Genomic DNA, 19,789 nt, shown 5'->3' on the forward strand with positions numbered 1-19,789 from the left:
TGCCTTTGGTCAATAAAAAGGTGCCCTTCAATCTCTGCACCTGGGAGAACAGGAAAAAAAAACATGCCACCTTCAGTCCAAAGATGTGCCGGTTAGGTGGATTTGCTATGCTAAATTGCCCTTAGTGTCCAAAAAGGTTGGGTGGGGTTACTGGGATAGGGTGGAAGTGTATGCTTGGGTGGGGTGCTCTTTCCAAGGGCCGGTGCAGACTCGATGAGCCGAATGGCCTCCTTCTGCAGGGCCGGTGCAGACTCAATGAGCCGAATGGCCTTCTTCTGCACGGTAAATGCTGTGATTCAACATCTCAGATCGATTATTTTTTCTGAAGCGTGTGCAGTAATCAGCCGAGCCGGGCGACCGCTTCTTGCAGTGGCTAATCGGAGCTGTGTGAAGAAAGCCCTCTCGCTGGATCAAATGGTCTTGGGTTCACTCCCTTGTTATGACAATGATGTGGAGATGCCGGCGTTGGACTGGGGTGAGCACAGAACGAAGTCTTACAACACCAGGTTAAAGTCCAACAGGTTTGTTTCGATGTCACTAGCTTTCGGAGCGCTGCTCCTTCCTCAGGTGAACATCGAAGCTAGTGACATCGAAACAAACCTGTTGGACTTTAACCTGGTGTTGTAAGACTTCGTACTGTTGTTGTGACAATGCAGCCAGCGACAGGTTGGCGGGACTGTTCCCCTCCCCGCGCCGGAGGTGACGTCACAGAGAGCGCGAAGGGGCGGGCCGTCGGGGGCGGAGGTGATTGACAGGCCGCTCGGTTTCCAAGGAAGTGACGTCAGGAGCGGCGGCGGAGGAGCGGACGGAGGGAGAGACTCTCGGCTGCCGTTACAGGGAGTGCGGTGGTGGGAGAGAGAGCGAGAGAGGGGGGTGAAAAGGCTGAGCTGCCCTGCCATTTGCAGCATTGACGGCGCAGGTTTGTTACCTCCGTTTAAAAGCAGATAAGGGGAGAAGAGGGGCTGTAGCCCTCCTTCTCAGCGGCGGAAATGTTGCTGTCAAGCGACTATGTGTTTGTGCCGCTGACCGGGGCTGGCGAGCGGCGCCCTCTCTATCTCCGGTACCTCTGACAGGCCTTTTAGACCAGCGGGGGGAAATAAATGCAGGGGAGGCACTGTCAGCCGCCCATCCCACTCCCTGAGGATTTGTTTTCTTGCATTACGTCGCCTACTAATTAACCCCTTTTGCAAATGCATTTTTATCAATCACATTGGCAACTGTGATTTCCCCACCTGAGAATGGGATTCGGGGATTATTGATTTTTCTTTTAAAATAGCCTGTTAATGTTTAACGCACATTTTAAGAGAGGGGCGAGGACGTGACTTGTTTCAAAATCATTCCCCTCTTTGTTTTGGTTGCCAAAAGATAAAGATCCGAACCAGGGTCTGTTGTCCCATGGCCTCTGAAGTCAATGGAGACTTGACCTCAGAATTGCGGCGGGGCAATGTTTTTGCAGGTTCGCTGGTGGTTATTAAGATACAGGCGGATCTGATCAGTGATCTGCGCCTCTTTATCTCCCGTCGACAGGGTGTCGGGAGAAGATGGCATTCAGTAAAGGATACCGTATCTATCACAAGCTGGATCCACCGCCCAGTCCTTACAGTGTGGTCGTGGAAACCCGAAACCGGGAGGACTGCCTGCTATTTGAGTCGGGAGCTGTGGCTGTTCTCTGTAAGTAATCGATGCGGCTTACTTCCCTTTTTTAGGCGATTTCAAGTTTCAGTGGAATGATTGGCACCCAGGAAGAAAATAGGGCTCAGCAATATCTTGATTGCTAGTTCATGTTCTCCTTGACTGCTATTGAGAATAACAGCACTGAAGTTGTCGTCTAGTGTTTCATGAGACTTCTATTTTATAGTGACTAACTGCTCAGATGCCCTTTGTCCTCTTAGAATATCATTAGGTGCATTAATAATTTTTCAATTATCTCAGAACATGCAGCCTCTGTCTTCCTCGTATTTGATTTTATTGTTGCTGATAAATGATTTCCAAAACTATATAAATTATACTTCAGATGAAACTCATTTTAATGCAATCTCTCCACATAGCAAGGCAGGCATAACCGTTTGTATACTGTGCTTTACCCCAACTCTATGTTGTATTGGGCTAGGTGTCTCCTGGGGCTGAAGTAGACAGTCTGATCATTTCTTCTGACATTTATTTCCCTTACCAGCCTCTCTGAACAGGTGCCGGAATGTGGTGACTAGGGGCTTTTCACAGTAGCTTCATTTGAAACTTACTTGTGACAAAAAGCGATTTTCATTTTTCATTTAAAAAAAAATGCATAAACATCTTGGGTGAATTTCCTCCATTTTTCTGTACCTGCAGCAAGATGTCCAATCTGTTAGTGGTACATAGTCTTGATATTAAAGCTGTCAAATTGGGAACTTGACACATGCAGAAGTTGTGGATGAAAGCCTGTGGTGTGATACAGGTTACAAGCATTACAACATTACAGTGCCTTATATAAACTAAATCCTGAGTGGTGGATTTATAAAGGAAATAAAAAGCAATGCTGCTGCTGTCATAGTCTAGAAGTAGAGTCTGCAGGAAATATAGCCTCCTGTGACCAATGGGCAGGGCAGCACTAGGTAGCATAGTGGTTAGCACAATTGCTTCATAGCTCCAGGTTCGATTCCCCACTGGGTCACTGTCTGTGCGGAGTCTGCACGTTCTCCCCGTGTGTGCGTGGGTTTCCTCTGGGTTCTCCGGTTTCCTCCCACAGTCCAAAGATGTGCACGTTAGGTGGATTGGCCATGCTAAAAAAAATTGCCCTTAGTGTCCAAAATTGCCCTTAGTGTTGGGTGGGGTTACTGGGTTATGGGGATGCGGTGGGAGGGTGGGCTTGGTGGGGTGCTCTTTCAAAGAGCCGGTGCAGACTCGATGGGCCGAATGGCCTCCTTCTGCACTGTAAATTCTGTATAGACTGAGTGTCTAATTGGCACACAATTTTAAAGATTTAGAATGCTCATGTTTACTTCCTTAGAATTTTACATTATATTAATGCTGCCTCCTTTAAAAAAGATTACTTGTGTAGTTGTTATTTGGTTAGTAACACTTGTGTATTAGGAATAGATCTCTGAAAAGAATCGGGATAAATTCATGCTTTGAGTAGTTTAGGTAAAGAGTTTCAATCCAAAACACAAACATGAAATTACCTCTTCTCTCTTCACCTACAGTATAATTTCAGAATTCTAACACTTGCAGTTTCTTAATTGCTGTTTGGAATGTGTATAGATGGTTCAGGTAATTAACTGTTGGTTGTACTGAAAGCATATGGTGTAGGAACCTGTTGGGGGAATAAAGATCTTTGAATATATATGGTGAAAAATTCTGTTGTGAAAATTGAAGTTTACGTTTGGGAAACGGAACTTTATGGTGTTCAAAGCTGACAGACTTCACTCAGGAACGGTGTCGAAGTCCATGTTAGATTTAGATTTATTGGCACTTGTACTGAGGTAAAGTGAAAAATATTGTTCTGTGTATAGTCCAGGCAGATCGTTCCATAAATGAAAAACATAGGACGTACGATAAATACACAGATATCGACATTAGGTGCTACAACAGTAGAGAAGATGGGTAGAGTGATCAGTTCAGTCCATAAGAGGGTCATTCAGGAGTCTGGTAACAGCGAGGAAGAAGCTGTGTTTGAATCTGTTTGTGCACGTTCTCAGACATTGTATCTTCTGCCCGTTGGAAGATAGCATTACCAGGGTGGGCATGTTAGTTTTATGATTGGAAGAATTCCTTAAATTAATAGCATTGATTTTTGCTTTTGAGATGCTCAGTACTTGTTGGGATTATATTTTGATTAGTGCAACAGGATAAATGACTTGCTTCATGTAGTCACAATTTCAGTTTTGTATCGTTATTCAAAGTGATAGTTTTGTCATCGCTTGAATCCTGAATTGGATGGGGGTGGGTGGGAATGGGTGGCTGGAGGAGGAAGGAAATGGAATGGATTCAGGTGAAATTGACGCCATCTCATCTCACCATAAGCATTTCTTGAACTGTACTGCGGATGCAAAGAGCTAATGACTCACTTCTGATTCAACCTGGATATGTGACAGAAGAATAAAAATTGTAACTGGGATGTCTGGTGAGCTAGAAAGTCGATTCACCTGTGCAATCTGGAGAACCTTTTCAACCTGCGTAGTTAATGTCTGTTATGACGCGATTTGGGATAAATCCATTCAGGAAGCCAATTCGAAATTGTAGTTCTTGTGAGGAATGGCTATTTGGAATTTGGTGTTAAGATACATTACTGATGACTAAGCAGAAAAGCTTCAGTTAAAACACATACCCATAGATTGTATGTTGAGTACAGCATATCCTTGCATGAACAAGGTTTTATTCCCCAAAACATTGTACTGTTGGTAGTATAATGAACATTATGAACATTTTTGAGGATGAGTTCCAGAGACACTCAACTCTCTGAGAGAAAAAGATTCTCTTCATCTGTCTCAAATGAGCAACCACTTATTTTGAGGAAAGATATTGCCCCTCCCACTTTAAAATGTGCTGATTTTAAAAAGCTGTAAGGAAGTCTGAAGTGAATTGTTTTATAGGAATAATGAGGAAAGGTAATATAAACTAAATTATATAATTTAAAAGGGGTGCAGGAACGGAGGGACCTGGGGATATAGGTACATAAATCCTCGAAGGCCTCAGGACAAATTGTGACAGTTGTTTAACAAGGCATATGGAGCCTTGGCTTTATAATTAGAGGCATTGAGTACAGAAACAAGAAAGTTACACTGAACCTTTTATAAAATGCAGGGAAAGCCCCATCTGCAGTGTTATAGCCAGCTTTGTCAATGAGCTTTGACAAGGAGTCATCGGACTCGAAACGTTAGCTCTTTTCTCTCCCTACAGATGCTGCCAGACCTGCTGAGACTTTCCAGCATTTTCTCTTGTTTCAGATTCCAGCATCTGCAGTAATTTGCTTTTATCCAGTGTTATGGCCAGTTTTGGGCACCAGAATTTACGAAGGATGTCAAGGGCTTGCGGAAGAGATTCAACCAGGGATGAAGGTCTTCAGTTCCATAGAGAGACTGGAGAAATGTCTAGCTTTCCTGACAGAAAGTACAGCTAGGGAGAGATTTGATAGAAGTGTTCAAAATCTGGAAGTATTTGATAGAGTAAATAAGGAGAAGCTGTTTCCATGACAGAAGGGTCAGTAATAAAAGGACGAGAATTTAAGGTGATAGGCTAAAGAACCAGAGGAAACATGCATAAACAGATTTTTTTTAAGGCATGATCTGGAATGCACTGCCTAAAATAATATTGGAAGGAAATTTAATAACTTTCAAAGGGCAAAGGGATAAATACTTAGAAGGAAGTATTTGCTGGACTATGGGTAAAGTTGATAAAGAAGGTGTTACTACTTTTTAAGAGCCAGTGCAGGCACAATACCCTATCAGTGCTATAATCATTCAATGCTTTAGGGTATTTTTTTGAAGTATGTTGTTAGCTTGGATTGGGGGGGGGGGGGGGGGGGGGCAGAGGTGATGATCTCAAGAGAAATTGCCCTTTGCCTCAGTCTATTGCTGATGCAGAAATTATCATTGTTTCTACCTGAAGTAAAATGGGGCTTTCCTGGGCACTGTCAAACTGAAGATTTGTGTTGTTTTATATTCAATTTGTAGATGTTCATGTTCAAGTGGACAAATCTTTGATTTGAAAATACTTTACAGCATATTCATGTTTTCCCCCTTCATAGAATCATTTGACATTTCATGCCTATGCTGGCTCTAAGCCCTGCTCCTCTCTAGTGACAGAATGAAATGAGTAATTGGTATAATTTTCTTTCTGCTCTAATTATGAGGTTTGTAGTAATGCAGCTGCCTTAGCAGAATGAGACGAGCAAATGCTAAGATGTGTTTTTATGCTTAATGCCTCTTGACTGGAACCATGGGACTTTGGAGAAATTTATCACCTTCAGTTCTGAGGCTATTTAGTAACAATGGGAAGGGACATTTCTGATAAGTGAATGTTTTAGGGAGGACTTGGTGTTTATCTTATCGGGGATTGAATGTACTTAATGCTGACGCTGGTACAAAGTTACGTATATTTTGTTCTTTTTGTATTGCCTTTGTATGAGCAGAAATATTGTAATGTAGGGCTAGCAAATTTTAAAAATATGCATATTATACATCAAAAGGATGTCGACCGTGAATGCAGTTTTCACCCATTTTCGCAGGCTGGCAAAAGCACTTTGTGCATGTAAAATCTGGATCTTTCATCTCTTAAAAAATCTATTTTAAAAAAAAAAAAAAGAATGCTGCAGCCATTCACTGAGCCATGACACTTTTAGTTAATCACAATTTACACGTAAGGAGTTGTTTGTTTAATTTTCTTTGTGGCAAATTAAAGATGTGTCTCTACTCTTGCAATTGTGAATGTTACAATTCAATTTTTAAATTCTCATATTTAAAACAGATTATTAATATTTATTTAAATATAGCATTGCCATTGCTGAATACCCCACTGTCAATCAATTTCCCGTGGGGGCTATTGTTGTCCAGAAATTGAACTAGTCTCATCAGATAACAACTATTACTACAAGTGCAGGTCACAGGTTGGGAATTCTGCAGCGAGTAACCCTCCTCCTGACTCCCCAAAGTCTACAAGGCATAAGTCAGGAGTGTGATGGTATACTGAAAAACAAACAAATATTGCTGCAAAAGCTCAGCAGGACTGGCAGCATCTGTGGACAGAGAAACACAGTTAAAGTTTCAAGTCCATATAGCTCTTCCTTGATGCAGAATGTGATTGAATACTCTCCACTTGCCTGGATAACTGCAGCTCCATCGACACAAAAGAGGCTCGACACAGTTCAGGGCAAAGCAGCCACTTGATCGGCACCCAATCCATCACCATAAACATTTACTCCCTCTACCACTGATGCACAGTGGCAGCAGTGTGCACCACTTACAAAATGCACTGTTGCAGCTTAACCAAGAGTCAGGAAACAGGTAGTTTTAAATAAGCTATATTTGTATTTGTGGGTATTATAAATAAGACATAGCTTTAAGTTTAATTTTATGGATCTGTATTTGAAAGGGTTAATATCTCCATTTTGGTTTAGATGTGATCGGGGTCTACTGCAAGGGAGCTGCATGGACCAGACTTCCCAAAGGAACAAAATGTCTCCGGAAGACAGTTAAATTAAAGGAACAAAAAATAAGAAGTTGAACAAGTAAAATGCAGAGAAAGTGCTCTGAGTTAAAGAGACAGCTGCAAGGAGGAAAGAGTCAAAGAGGGATAAACCAACCATAGCTAACCAAAGGAATTAAGGAGAGTATTGAGATGAAAGAAAAAGCATAGAAGGAGACGAAACTCAGCGATAGCCTTGAAGACTAGGATAAATTAAAAATCCAGCAAAGGAAGACTAAAAAGAGAATGATTGAAAGTAAACCTTGGGGGGCAAACTAGCGGGAATATGCAAACTGACTAAGAACTTTAACCTCTCTCCTTTTTAGATATTTAACAAAGTAAACTTGTGTCCCTTAGAAAATGAATCTGGGGAGATAGTTATGGGGAAACAATGACAGAGGAGTTAAGCAGATATTCTGCATCAGTCTTTCTAGTGGAAGATACGAACATCCCATTAATACTAAAGAATAGGGGGGAGGAGTTAAATACCATCACCAATATTAGAGAAGTAGTATTAGACAAACTAATGCGGCTAAAGACAGATAAGTCACCTGGCCATGATGGCGTGCATTCTAAGATCCTAAAAGAAGTGGCTACAGAGGTTGTGGATGCTTTGATTGTAATTTTTTTAAAAATCCTTTGATTCTGGAGAAGTGCCGGAGAATTGGAAAACTGCCAATGTGACACCCCTATTCAAAAAGGGAAGGAGTCAAAGCGGGTAACTATAGACTGATTAGCCTAACATCTAGTTATTGAAAAAATGTTGGAATCAATTATTAAGGAATGAATAGCACATTTGGAAAATCATACCCCTTGTGAACTACTTCTTGGGTAGTGCCTCAGGGTCGAGGATGACTTGCTTCCACCCAGGGAGGTGGGTTCTACGGTGGCAGAATAGTCCAATCCTGGATCTGCAGACTCTGCCATAGGTTTGGCAGGTGGTGTTTAATGCGGCGTGTGGGTGAGGTGCTTTGGATTTTGCGCTCTCTTTTCACTGTTTATCTTGCAATCCACTGGCAGGACAGGCATATCGACATGAGCGTCCTTTCCCAGCCAATATCCCCAGTATGAGGGAGTGGTCACACTCCCAACAGCTGCAATGGACAAGCCACATTGTCCACATGCCTGACACAAGTGCTCTACTCGAAGTTCCACAGTGGCAAGCAATCACTAGGAGGACAGAGAGAACGCTAGAAGGACACTCTGGAAACCTCCCCAAATAAATGCAACATCGTCATTGACAGGTGGGAATTGTTTGTCTAGAAAGCACAAACTGGAGAATAATCTTCTGCAAAGGTGCCATTCGCCTTGAGCATCACAGGTTAGAGCACGGGAAGGCAACATTGGTGATATATCTCCATGGATTTGAGGGGTCTGTTGTACATTGTCCATATTTCTGATGCATACAGGAGGGTGGGGACCACACTTGCTCTGTAGACCAAGAGCTTTGTGCTAGATTTGAGGTCTCAGTCTTCGAACACACTGTTCCTCAGGCGTCCAAAGACTGCACTGCGCATTGGAGTCAATGCTGGATTTCGTCGTCGATGTCTGCTCGTGCTAAGAGGAGGCTCCTACGGTATGATTCACATTGTCCAGGGGTTCACCGTGGATCTTGATGGTTGGGGTGCAGGTTTGTGTGGCAGGAGTAGGTTGTTTTTCGGATGTTTAGTCTGCGACCCATTCTGTGCCTTGGTGAATGCGTCGACGATGGTTTGTAGCTTGGCCTCTTTGAGTATGTGCGCACACAGGCTTTCTGTGTACTGCAGCTCGGTGACAGAAATTGGGGTGGTCTTGGAGGCGTCGGAGGTTGAACAGTTTCCCGCTTGTCTGGTAGCTTAATTCAACTCCAGCAGGGAACTTTGGGGTGATGGGAATTGAATCCCATCACTAGAGAAGTAGTATCAGACAAACTAATGGGGTTCATACAGATTATTCCCCTGGCCCTGATGGCTTGCATTCCAGGATCCTAAAAGAAATAGCTACGGATATAGTGGATGTATTGGTTGTAATTTTCCAAAATTCCTTGGATTCTGGAGACGTACTGGAGGATTGGAAAACTGCCAATGTGACACCCCTATTCAAAAAGGGAGGGAGACAAAAAGTGGTTACTATAGGCCGATTAGCCTAACCTTATATTGTTATAAAAATTTGAGAATCAATTATTAAGGAATTAATAGCAACGCATTTGGAAAATCATAGCCTAGTCAACTGGAGTCAGCGTAGCTTCATGACAGGGAAATCATTTCTGACTAATTTATTAGAGTTTTTTGAGGACATCTCAACCAGGGTGGAGAACCAGTAGATGTGTTGTATTTGGACTTCCAGAAGGCGACAAGGAACCTCACAAAAGTTTAAGTCATAAGATAAGCCCATGGTGTTGGAGGTAGTATATTGGCATAGATAGAGAATTGGCTAGTGGGCAGGGGACAGCGAGTGGAAAATAAGGGGTTCTTTTTCTGGTGGGCGAACTGTAATCAGTAGGGTTGCACAGTTCTGGGACTTCAGCTGTTTACGATATATATTAATGACTTGGAGAAAAGAAGCTAATATACTGTAACCAATTTTGCAGCCGACATGAAATGGGTTGAATGGCAAAGTTGCGAAAGAGATATTGATAGGTTAAATAAGTGGGCAAAAAGTTGGCAAATGGAATATAATGTGGGAAAATGTTAAGTTCATTTTGGAAGGGAGAACCAAAGAACGGTATTATTTAAATGGAGAAAAACTGCAGAAAGCTGCAACACAAAGGGACTTGGCGATTTGTGCACGTAACACAGAAAGCTAGCACACAGGTGCAGCAGATAATCTGGAGGCTAATAGAATGTTGGCCCTTATTTCTAGGGGTTGGAGTATATGTGCAGGGAAGTCTTGCTGCAACTGTATCTGGAGTAATGAAGCTGTTTTGGTCCCCTTTATTTAAAGAAAGATATTTAATTGCAGGCGACTCAGAGAAGGTTCACGAGGACGATTGCAGGTAAATGGATGGACTGTCTTATAAGCAAAGGTTAATCAGAGTGGGATTCTACTTGTTGGAATTTAGAAGAATGAGCGGTGATCTCATTGAAACATAGGATTTTTAAGGGGCCTGAGAGGGTAAATGCTGAGAGGATGTTTCCCTCCATTGAAGAGTCTAGAATCAGAGGGCAGTGTCTCAGAATAAAGTGATTCCAATATTTAAGACTGGGATGAGGAGGAATTTCTTCCCTGAGGGTTGAGAGTCACGGGAACTCCTTGCCACAGAGAGCTGTGGGAGAAGAGTCCTTGCGTATGTTTAAGACTCTTGATCAGTCAGGGAATCAAGGGGAATGGGCAGGAAAATGGATGTCAGGAATGTCAGATCAGGCATGATCCTATTGAATGGCAGAGCAGGCTCGAGGGGCCTAATGGACTATTCCTGTTCCTATTTCTTATGGTCTTAGAACCAGATTTAAAGTCAGCTGGGTGAGAAACCATGTAAATTCAAGGTAAATCAAAAGTTTGGTGATGCCTTAATACAGCCTGTGAAGCAGTAGTGTTCTGTTAGCATAGCTGGGTACTTGAGATTTTGTGGAAGCTTGAATGCTTGGCATTCGTGATAGTCTCAGGCAGCAAAATAAGATTAATATCATGGAAGTGGATCCTTGGTGAAGGCATCCGAGAGAGCGACATTTGGGGTGAAAATTCGAAGACTGGTTTGATGTTTTCACGTTTAATAAATGTTTTATTTTTTTGCTAAAAGTTAATCGTCAGTCCTGCGACTCTGTTTATCTGCGTCTCTTTAATAAAATGTATAAAAGTTACAAACTGGTGAACCAGGGTTCCCCTCAAGGGTATGATTGTTTAATAGTAACACAAGGCTCCTCCTGGGAGCATCTTCCAAATCTGTGACCTCTACCACTTTGGGACAAGGGCAGCAGATACATAGGAATACTGCTACCTGCAAGTTTCCTTCCAAGACACTCATCTTACTGACATTCTTGCAAATGTTGAAAAAGCCTAAAGTTTCTACAATTGAATTTCGGGATTCTGACAATAACAACTGTCTATCAGGGCAGCACGTGGCAGAGTGATTAGCACTGCAGCCTACGGCACTGAGGACCCGGGTTCGAATCACGGCCCTGGGTCACTGTCCATGTTTAAGTTTGCACATTCTCCCCGTGCCTGCGTGGGTTTCACCTCCACAACCCAAAGATGTGTAGGTTAGGTGGATTGGCCACACTAAATTGCCCCTTAATTGGAGAAAAAAATAATTGGGTGCTCTAAATTTACTTTTTTTTTTAAAAGCACCTGTCTATCTCATTATCACTTATCATGCAGCTGCTTAAGTTACCTTGTATCGTGTGTCCTGTATCCGAGTGATAAGAAATCTCCGCCTTGGATGAATTTCTGACATAGGCATCTCAGAAATATTTCATTTTAAATATATGTTTGGGGGTCATCCAACGTAGGGGGCTTAAAAAGAATCACAACTTGTTGTCAGTCGGTGAGAGCAGGAACTGACTGCAGAGTTGTGATTGGAGGATCAGTGAGCGCAGGAGAGGCAGAGCTGATCTTCCAATCACAGGTTTGGTCTTTCCGATTCTTACCGGTCCAGCTCCTTCAGTCACAGGTCCCCTTTTTCCTGCTGTCCTTAGAGGAGCAGCAAGGGTGGGAGGGAGGTTACCCGTGATTGGAGGTTGAGGAGTAGGTGTTCTGGCCTGTCCCACTGCCGCCTTGCAGGAGACTTTCAGCGGCACTGTCACCAATCTGTTTCACTGGCTGTTGGACAAAGAGTCTGACATCCTGCGGGAGGCCAATGAGGAGCTTCAGAAAAGAGACGGGAGTATCGGAAAGACTGGACAATCTTTACCAGTCATGGGGCCGAGAGCAGACTCGGAGGAACCACCACTTAGCCTTGCACCAGTCTGGATCTGGCTGTCCTCTGCACAGACTGGGTTTCATAGAATTTACAGTGCAGAAGGAGGCCATTCGGCCCATCGAGTCTGCACCGACTCTTGGAAAGAGCACCCTACCCAAGGTCAACACCTCCACCCTATCCCCATAACCCAGTAACCCCACCCAACACTAAGGGCAATTTTGGACACTAAGGGCAATTTATCATGGCCAATCCACCTAACCTGCACATCTTTGGACTGTGGGAGGAAACCGGAGCACCCGGAGGAAACCCACGCACACACGGGGAGGATGTGCAGACTCCGCACAGACAGTCCCAAGCCGGAATCTAACCTGGGACCCTGGAGCTGTGAAGCAATTGTGCTATCCACAATGTTACCATGCTGCCCGCAAGCCCGGGTTCTTGGCTGACCTTTTTGTTTTTTGCAAAAAGGATCCAGTTGGTTAATGGAAAGGGGCCTGACTCTGCAAAAAAGAGCTGTCTAAACAACTGCCATCACAGTGAGAGAACTCTTGAGGGCAGATAGTTTGCAGAGGCACAAACAGCCCAATGAATTTCTCATAATCTCAGCTCTCACGAGGAGCAGTTAGTAATTTGACAATTGTTATTTGCATTTTGGGCACTCTGTTAGAATAATGCTTTTCAGCTAGTTTGGACATCATTTTTAGTTGCGAGGGGAAGTCTTGCATCAGGAGCATCAGATCTGCCTGTTCCCTTTTGGACTTGCGCCCTTACTGTGTAGTTGGTGTTTTCTGTTTTGATGATTGTGCTGAATGTTAAAGTTTCAATGAGAGGCGAGCTCTCCTGCAGACTGGGCACGTTGCTATTTACCACTCTGCTCTTTCCACTTAGATCAGTATCATGATTCTCTACCTGATTTCGCTGTTTGCCAGCTCCTGCAATCAGCTGTGAGATGTTCCTAGTAGTTGACAGTATAATATCTTTGATTTTCATCCTAATTTGCTTGCTGTTCCAGTTTGCAACACCCAATGCTGTTTGATAATCTTGTAAATGATGTACTGAGCAGCATAACTACTGTTATCACATTACCACAGTGCAGTTCGTTTTGGTGCAGTTCGTTTTGATGCATTTAGAAGTATCTGAATTATTAATTTGTGCTGCTCTGAAATGCATATAAAATGTAGTGAGATTTACAGGAAAACCACATCCAGATAGCACAGCAGTTGCATTTGATTTTTCTTCAGGGTAATTAAGTGAACCCAACATTTTAACCCAACTTATCAAATGTGACCTTTTTATTCCACAAGATACTCATCAATATTCCCAGCAGCATGCTTGACAAAGTATTTAATCATCTGTGTCTTTATTGGTAACTGTCATACAGTTTATTTTTTAAAAAAGTAATTGACATGGCATTAAGTCCTTTGAATAAAGGTGGCTGCTAATTTTGTAGTCATGTTCATAGATTCGTAGAATTCCTACAATGCAGAATTCGCCATTCGGCCCATCAGGTTTGCACTAACCCTCTGAAAAAGCACCCTACCTAGGCCCACTACCCTGCCTACCCCTGTAACCTCATAGCCCTACCTATCCTGCACATCCTTGAACACTAAGGGGCTATTTATCATGGCCAATCCACCTGACCTGCACTTCTTTGGGCTGTGGGAGGAAACCAGAGCATCTGGAGGAAACCTCACATCCGTTCTAAACCTCCTGCCCCATATCTCAAATCTATGCCGCATGGTCATTGATCCCTCCACCAAGGTGAAAGGTTTCTTCCTGTCTACTCTATCTATGCCCCTCATAATTTTACACCTCATTTATGTCCCTTCTAAGTCGCCTATGCTCCAACGAAAACAACCCCAGTCTATCCAATCTCGCTTCATAATTTAAACTCTTCAGCCCAGACGACATCTTGGCAAATCTCCCCTGCATCCATTCCAGTGCTATCACATCCCTCCTATGATGTGGATTCCAGAACTGCACACTATACTCTAGCTGTGGCCTAAACAACGTTTTATACAGTTTTAGCGTAACCTCCCTTCTCTTTAATTCTATGCCTCGGCTAATAAAGACAAGTATACCATATGCCTTTTTTTCTATAAATTAGAGTACCCAATTATTTATTTCCAATTAAGGGGCAATTTAGTGTAGCTATTCCACCTACACTGCATATCTTTGGGTTGTGGGGGTGAAATCCATGCAGACACTGGGAGAATGTGCAAACTCCACACAGACAGTGACCCGTGGCCAGGATCAAAATCGGATCCTCAGTGCCATAGGCAGCAGTGCTAACCACTGCACCACCGTGCCGCCCACCTGCCCTGCTATCTTAAGGGACCAATGTACATGCACACCAAGGCCCTTCTGACCCTCGGAGCTTCCCAGGGTCCTAGCCGTTCATCATCTATTCCCTTGCCTTGTTTGTTCTGCCCATTTATCCGGATTGATTTCCATTTACCCACAGATCAATCCATTTGACCAGCCTGTCTATATCCTCCTGTAATCTAAGGTTTTCCCCTCACTGTTAGCCACCCCACCAATTTTCGTATCATCCGCGAACTTACTGATCAACCCTCCATATTAATGTCCAAATCATTTCTCTAAACCACCAGTAGCAAAGGCCCCAACATTGATCCCTGTGGGACTCAAACTTCCAGTAAGAAAAACACTCCTCCACCATAATAAAAATAATAATCTTTAATATTGTCACAAGTAGGCTTACATTAACACTGCAATGAAGTTACAGTGAAAATCCCCTAGTTGCCACACTCCGGCGCCTGTTCGGGTACGTTGAGGGAGAATTCAGAATGGCCAATTCACCCAACAAGATGTCTTTCGGGACCTGTGGGAGGAAACCAGAGCACCCAGAGGAAACCCATGCAGACACTGGGAGAACGTGTAGACTTTGCACAGACAGTGACCGAAGCTGGGAATCGAACCTGGGACCCTGGCCCTGCTCTTGTAGGGCCTTCTACATACTGGCTTAAAACGTTCTTGACGCCTTTTAAGAATTCCACACCCTCTAAACCTTTCACACTATGACTATCCTAGTTAATGTAGGGGAAATTGAAATCTCCCATTATCACTACCCTATTTGCCTACATATCTGCTCTTCTAGTTCTCTCGTTTGGGGGCCCATAGAACACTCCCAGCAATGTGATTGCTCATTTTTTGTTTTTTAAGTTCTATCCATCCGGTTTCATTTGAAGAGCCTTCTAAAACGTTGTCACTCCTTACTGCTGAATTTAATTCCCTGAAAATTGCAACACCCCCTCCTCTCTTACCTTCCTTGTCTCGTCTGAAGATGCTATATCCTGGAATATTGAGCTGCCATATTTTTACCTGTACTTAAGTTGGGCGGATCCTAAACCCGAGACACTACACTTGTAGTGTCCCCCGCCCTGCCACCTCCTCTAACCTAAGCGGTTGAGTGAATAACTGGTAAGCTCGCTCTTTCTTTCTTTCTTTTTCTTGTTTTATCCGCAAGCTATCTAGAGGGGATGGCAGGGAAGGCAGTGCAATGTTCCTCCTGCGGAATGTTTGAGGTGAGGGACGCCGTCAGTGTCCCTGCTGATTTCACCTGTGGGAAGTGCACCCATCTCCAGCTCCTCAGAAACCGTGTTAGGGAACTGGAGCTGGATGAACTACGGATCATTCGGGAGGCAGAGATGGTTCTAGATAGTAGCTTCAGGGATGTAGTTACTCCGAAGAATCAAGATAGATGGGTGACGGTGAGAGGGGCTGGGAGGAAGCAGTCAGTGCAGTGATCCTCTGTGGTTGTTCCCCTCAGTAACAAGTATACCGCTTTGGATACTTTTGAGGGCGATGACCTACCAGGGGTAAGCCACGGTGAACGGATCTCCAGCACTGAGTCCGTCCCTGTGGCTCAGAAGGGAAGGAGGGAGAGCAGGAGAGCAATAGTTATTGGGGACTCGATAGTTAGAGGGACAGATAGATGGTTCTGTGGCAATGAAAGAGACTCACGGATGGTATGTTGCCTCCCGCGTGCCAGGGTCTGTGACGTCTCGGACCGTGTTTTCAGAATCCTTAAAGGGGAGGGGTACAGTCACAAGTGGTACACATCGGTACCAACGACATAGGTAAGCGAAGGGACGGGGATTTAAAACAGGAATTTAGGGTGCTAGGGTGAAGCAGAGAGCCAGGACAAACCATGTTGTCATGTCTTGGTTGTTGCCGGTGCCACGTGCTAGCGAGTTGAGGAACAGGGAGAGAGTGCAGCTAAAAACGTGGCTGCAGGGATGGTGTAGGAGGGAGGGTTTCAGTTACGTGGATAATTGGAGCACATTCTGGGAAAGGTGGGACCTGTACAGACAGGATGGTTTGCACCTGAACCAGAGGGGCACCAATATCCTGGGAGGGAAATTTGCTACGGCTCTTCGGGGGGGGTTTAAACAAATTTGTCAGGGGGCTGGGAAAACGAGCTGTAGTCCAGAAGCCAGTGTTCAGAGTAGTGAGGTACTGAGGAGGGTATCAAGCTTGCAGGAGTGTACCGGCAGACAGGAAGGTGGGTTGAAGTGTGTCTACTTCAATGCAAGGAGCATCCGGAATAAGGTAGGTGAACTTGGAGCGTAGCTTGGTACCTGGGACTACGATGTTGTGGGCATTACGGAGACATGGTTAGAACAAGGACAGGAATGGTTTTTGGAAGTTCCGGGGTATAGATGTTTCAGCAAGAGTAGGGAAGGTGGTAAAAGAGGTGGAGGAGTAGCATTGTTAATCAAGGATAGTTTAACGGCTGCAGAAAGGCAGTTCGAGGGGAATCTGCCTACTAAGGGAATATGGGTTGAAGTTAGAAATAGGAAAAGAACGGTCATGTTGTTAGGAGTTTTCTATAGGCCCCCAAATAGTAATAGAGATGTGGAGGAAGAAATTGCAAAACAGATTATGGATAGGTGTGGAGGTCTCGGGGTAGTTGTCATGGGTGACTTTAACTTTCCAAATATTGATTGAAACCTCTATAGGTCGAATAGTTCGGATAGGGCAGTTTTTGTACAGTGTGTGCAGGAGGGCTTCCTGACACAATGTGGATAGGCTGACAAGAGGTGGGGCCACATTGGATTTGGTACTGGGTAATGAACCGGGCCAAGTGTTAGATTTGTTTGTGGGAGAGCACTTTGGAGATAGTGACCACAATTCGGTGTCTTTCACTAATGCAATGGAGAGGGATAGGACCATACGGCAGGGCAAGGTTTATAATTGGGGGAGGGGTAATTATGATGCGATTAGGCAAGAATTAGGGAGCATAAGGTGGGAACAGAAACTGTCAGGGAAAGGCACAAATGAAAAGTGCAGCTTGTTCAAGGAACAAATACTGCGTGTCCTTGATAGGTATGTCCCTGTCAAGCAGGGAGGAAATTGCCGTATGAGGGAACCATGGTTCACAAAAGAGGTTGAATGTCTTGTAAAGAGGAAAAAGGAAGCGTATGTAAGGATGAGAAAACCAGGTTCAGTTGGGTCGCGTGAGGGTTACAAGGTAGCAAGGAATGAGCTGAAAAAAGGGCTTAGAAGAGCTGGGAGGGGGCATGAGAAGTCCTTGGCGGGTTGGATCAAGGAAAACCCTAAGGCTTTTTACTCTTATGTGAGAAATAAAAGAATGACCAAGGTGAGGTTAGGGCCGGTCCAGGACAGTAGTGGGAACTTGTGCTGCATGGAGTCAGAAGAGATAGGAGAGGCGTTGAATGGATACTTTTCTTCAGTGTTCCCCAAGGAGAGGGGCCATGTTTTTGAAGATGAGAGTGATACAGGCAGGTAGGCTGGAGGAGGTAGATACAGTCATAGAATTTACAGTGCAGAAGGAGGCCATTCGGCCCATCGAGTCTGCACCGGCTCTTGGAAAGAGCACCCTACCCAAGGTCAACACCTCCACACTATCCCCATAACCCAGTAACCCCACCCAACACTAAGGGCAATTTTGGATACTAAGGGCAATTTGTCATGGCCAATCCACCTAACCTGCACATCTTTGGACTGTGGGAGGAAACCGGAGCACCCGGAGGAAACCCACGCACACACGGGGAGGATGTGCAGACTCCGCACAGACAGTGACCCAAGCTGGAATCGAACATGGGACCCTGGCGCTGTGAAGCAATTGTGCTATCCACAATGCTACCGTGCTGCCCCAAATGTTCTGAGGAAGGATGTATTAGCAATTTTGAAAAACCTTAGGGTTGACAAGTCCCCTGGGCCAGATGGGATATATCCTAGGATTCTTTGGGAGGCAAGGGATGAGATTGCAGAGCCTTTGGCTTTGATATTTGGGTCCTCATTGTCCACGGGGATAGCGCCAGAGGACTGGAGAGTGGTGAATGTTGTTCCTCTGTTCAAGAAAGGTACTAGGAATGACCCTGGTAATTATAGGCCGGTTCGTCTTTCTTCAGTGGTCAGTAAGTTAATGGAAAAGGTCCTGAAGGATAGGATTTATGACCATTTGGAAAGATGCAGCTTAATCCGGGATAGTCAACACGGATTTGTGAAGGGTAAGTCTTGCCTCACAAATTTGATTGAATTCTTTGAGGAGGTAACGAAGTGTGTAGATGAAGGTAGAGCAGTTGATGTCGTATACATGGATTTTAGTAAGGCGTTTGATAAGGTTCCCCATGGTCGGCTCATGAAGAAAGTAAGGAGGTGTGGGATAGAGGGAAATTTGGCCAATTGGATAAGTAACTGGCTATCACATAGAAGACAGAGGGTGGTGGTGGATGGAAAATTTTCAGACTGGAAACCAGTTACCAGCGGTGTACCACAGGGATCAGTGCTAGGTCATCTACTATTTGTGATTTTTATCAATGACTTGGAGGAGGGGGCTGAAGGGTAGGTCAGTAAATTTGCTGATGACACCAAGATTGGTGGAGTAGTGGATGAGGTGGGGGGCTGTTGTAAGCTCCAAAGAGACGTTGATAGGATACAGAGCTGGGCTGAAAAATGGCAGATGGAGTTTAACCCTGATAAGTGCGAGGTGATTCATTTTGGTAGGAAAAATCTGAATGCAGATTGCAGGGTCAATGGCAGTGTTCTGAGGAATGTGGAGGAACAGAGAGATCTTGGGGTTCATGTCCACAGATCTGTGAAAGTTGCCACTCAAGTGGATAGAGCCGCGAAGAAGTCTAGTGTGTTAGCGTTTATTAACAGGGGGCTTGAGTTTAAGAGCCGTAGGGTTATGCTGCAACTGTACATGACCCTGGTGAGACCACATTTGGAGTATTGTGTGCAGTTCTGGTCACCTCACTATAGGATGTGGAAGAATTGGAAAGGGTGCAAAGGAGATTTACCCAGGATGCTGCCTGGTTTGGAGGATAGGTCGTATGAGGAAAGGTTGAGGGATCTAGGGCTTTTCTCTTTGGAGCGGGGGAGGTTTATAAGATAATGAGGGGGATAGATAGAGTGGATGTTCAGAGACTATTTCCTTGGGTGGATGTAGCTGTTACAAGGGGGCATAACTATAAGGTTCAGGGTGGGAGATATAGGAGGGATGTCCGAGGTAGGTTCTTTACTCAGAGAGTGGTTAGGGTGTGGAGTGGACTGCCTGCTGTGAAAGTGGAGTCGGACACTTTAGGAACTTTCAAGCGGTTATTGGATAGGCACATTGCGCACACCTGAATGACAGGGAGTGGGATAGCTAGATCTTGGTTTCGGACAAGGCTCGGCACAACATCGAGGGCCGAAGGGCCTGTTCTGTGCTGTACTGTTCTAATCCTGCTTCTTCGTGAGACTCCTTGCATTAAGATAAATACATTGAATCTTGCCAAATGCACTGTGACTTAACTAGCCTATAAT

At 44.4% G+C, this 19,789-nt stretch overlaps 1 protein-coding gene across 10 annotated transcripts in view; it reads left to right on the plus strand.

Annotated features, from left to right (window-relative positions):
* Positions 1-781: 781 nt before the first annotated feature.
* The window catches only part of synj1 (synaptojanin 1), a 147,701-nt gene continuing 128,693 nt past the window's right edge, over positions 782-19,789 (plus strand). For 9 of the 10 annotated variants that reach the window (XM_072513418.1, XM_072513423.1, XM_072513422.1 and 6 more), the window contains exons 1-2: positions 782-919; positions 1,528-1,671. In XM_072513418.1, coding sequence (XP_072369519.1) covers positions 1,542-1,671 — 130 coding nt within the window. In that variant the 5' untranslated portion in view covers positions 782-919; positions 1,528-1,541. Of the gene's footprint in view, positions 920-1,527; positions 1,672-19,789 lie in introns of those variants that run through there. The other variant, XM_072513425.1, reaches the window with a different exon arrangement.

Source organism: Scyliorhinus torazame, chromosome 8 (genome assembly GCF_047496885.1).
Source record: "Scyliorhinus torazame isolate Kashiwa2021f chromosome 8, sScyTor2.1, whole genome shotgun sequence".
In the NCBI taxonomy this organism is placed as follows: Eukaryota; Metazoa; Chordata; class Chondrichthyes; order Carcharhiniformes; family Scyliorhinidae; genus Scyliorhinus; species Scyliorhinus torazame.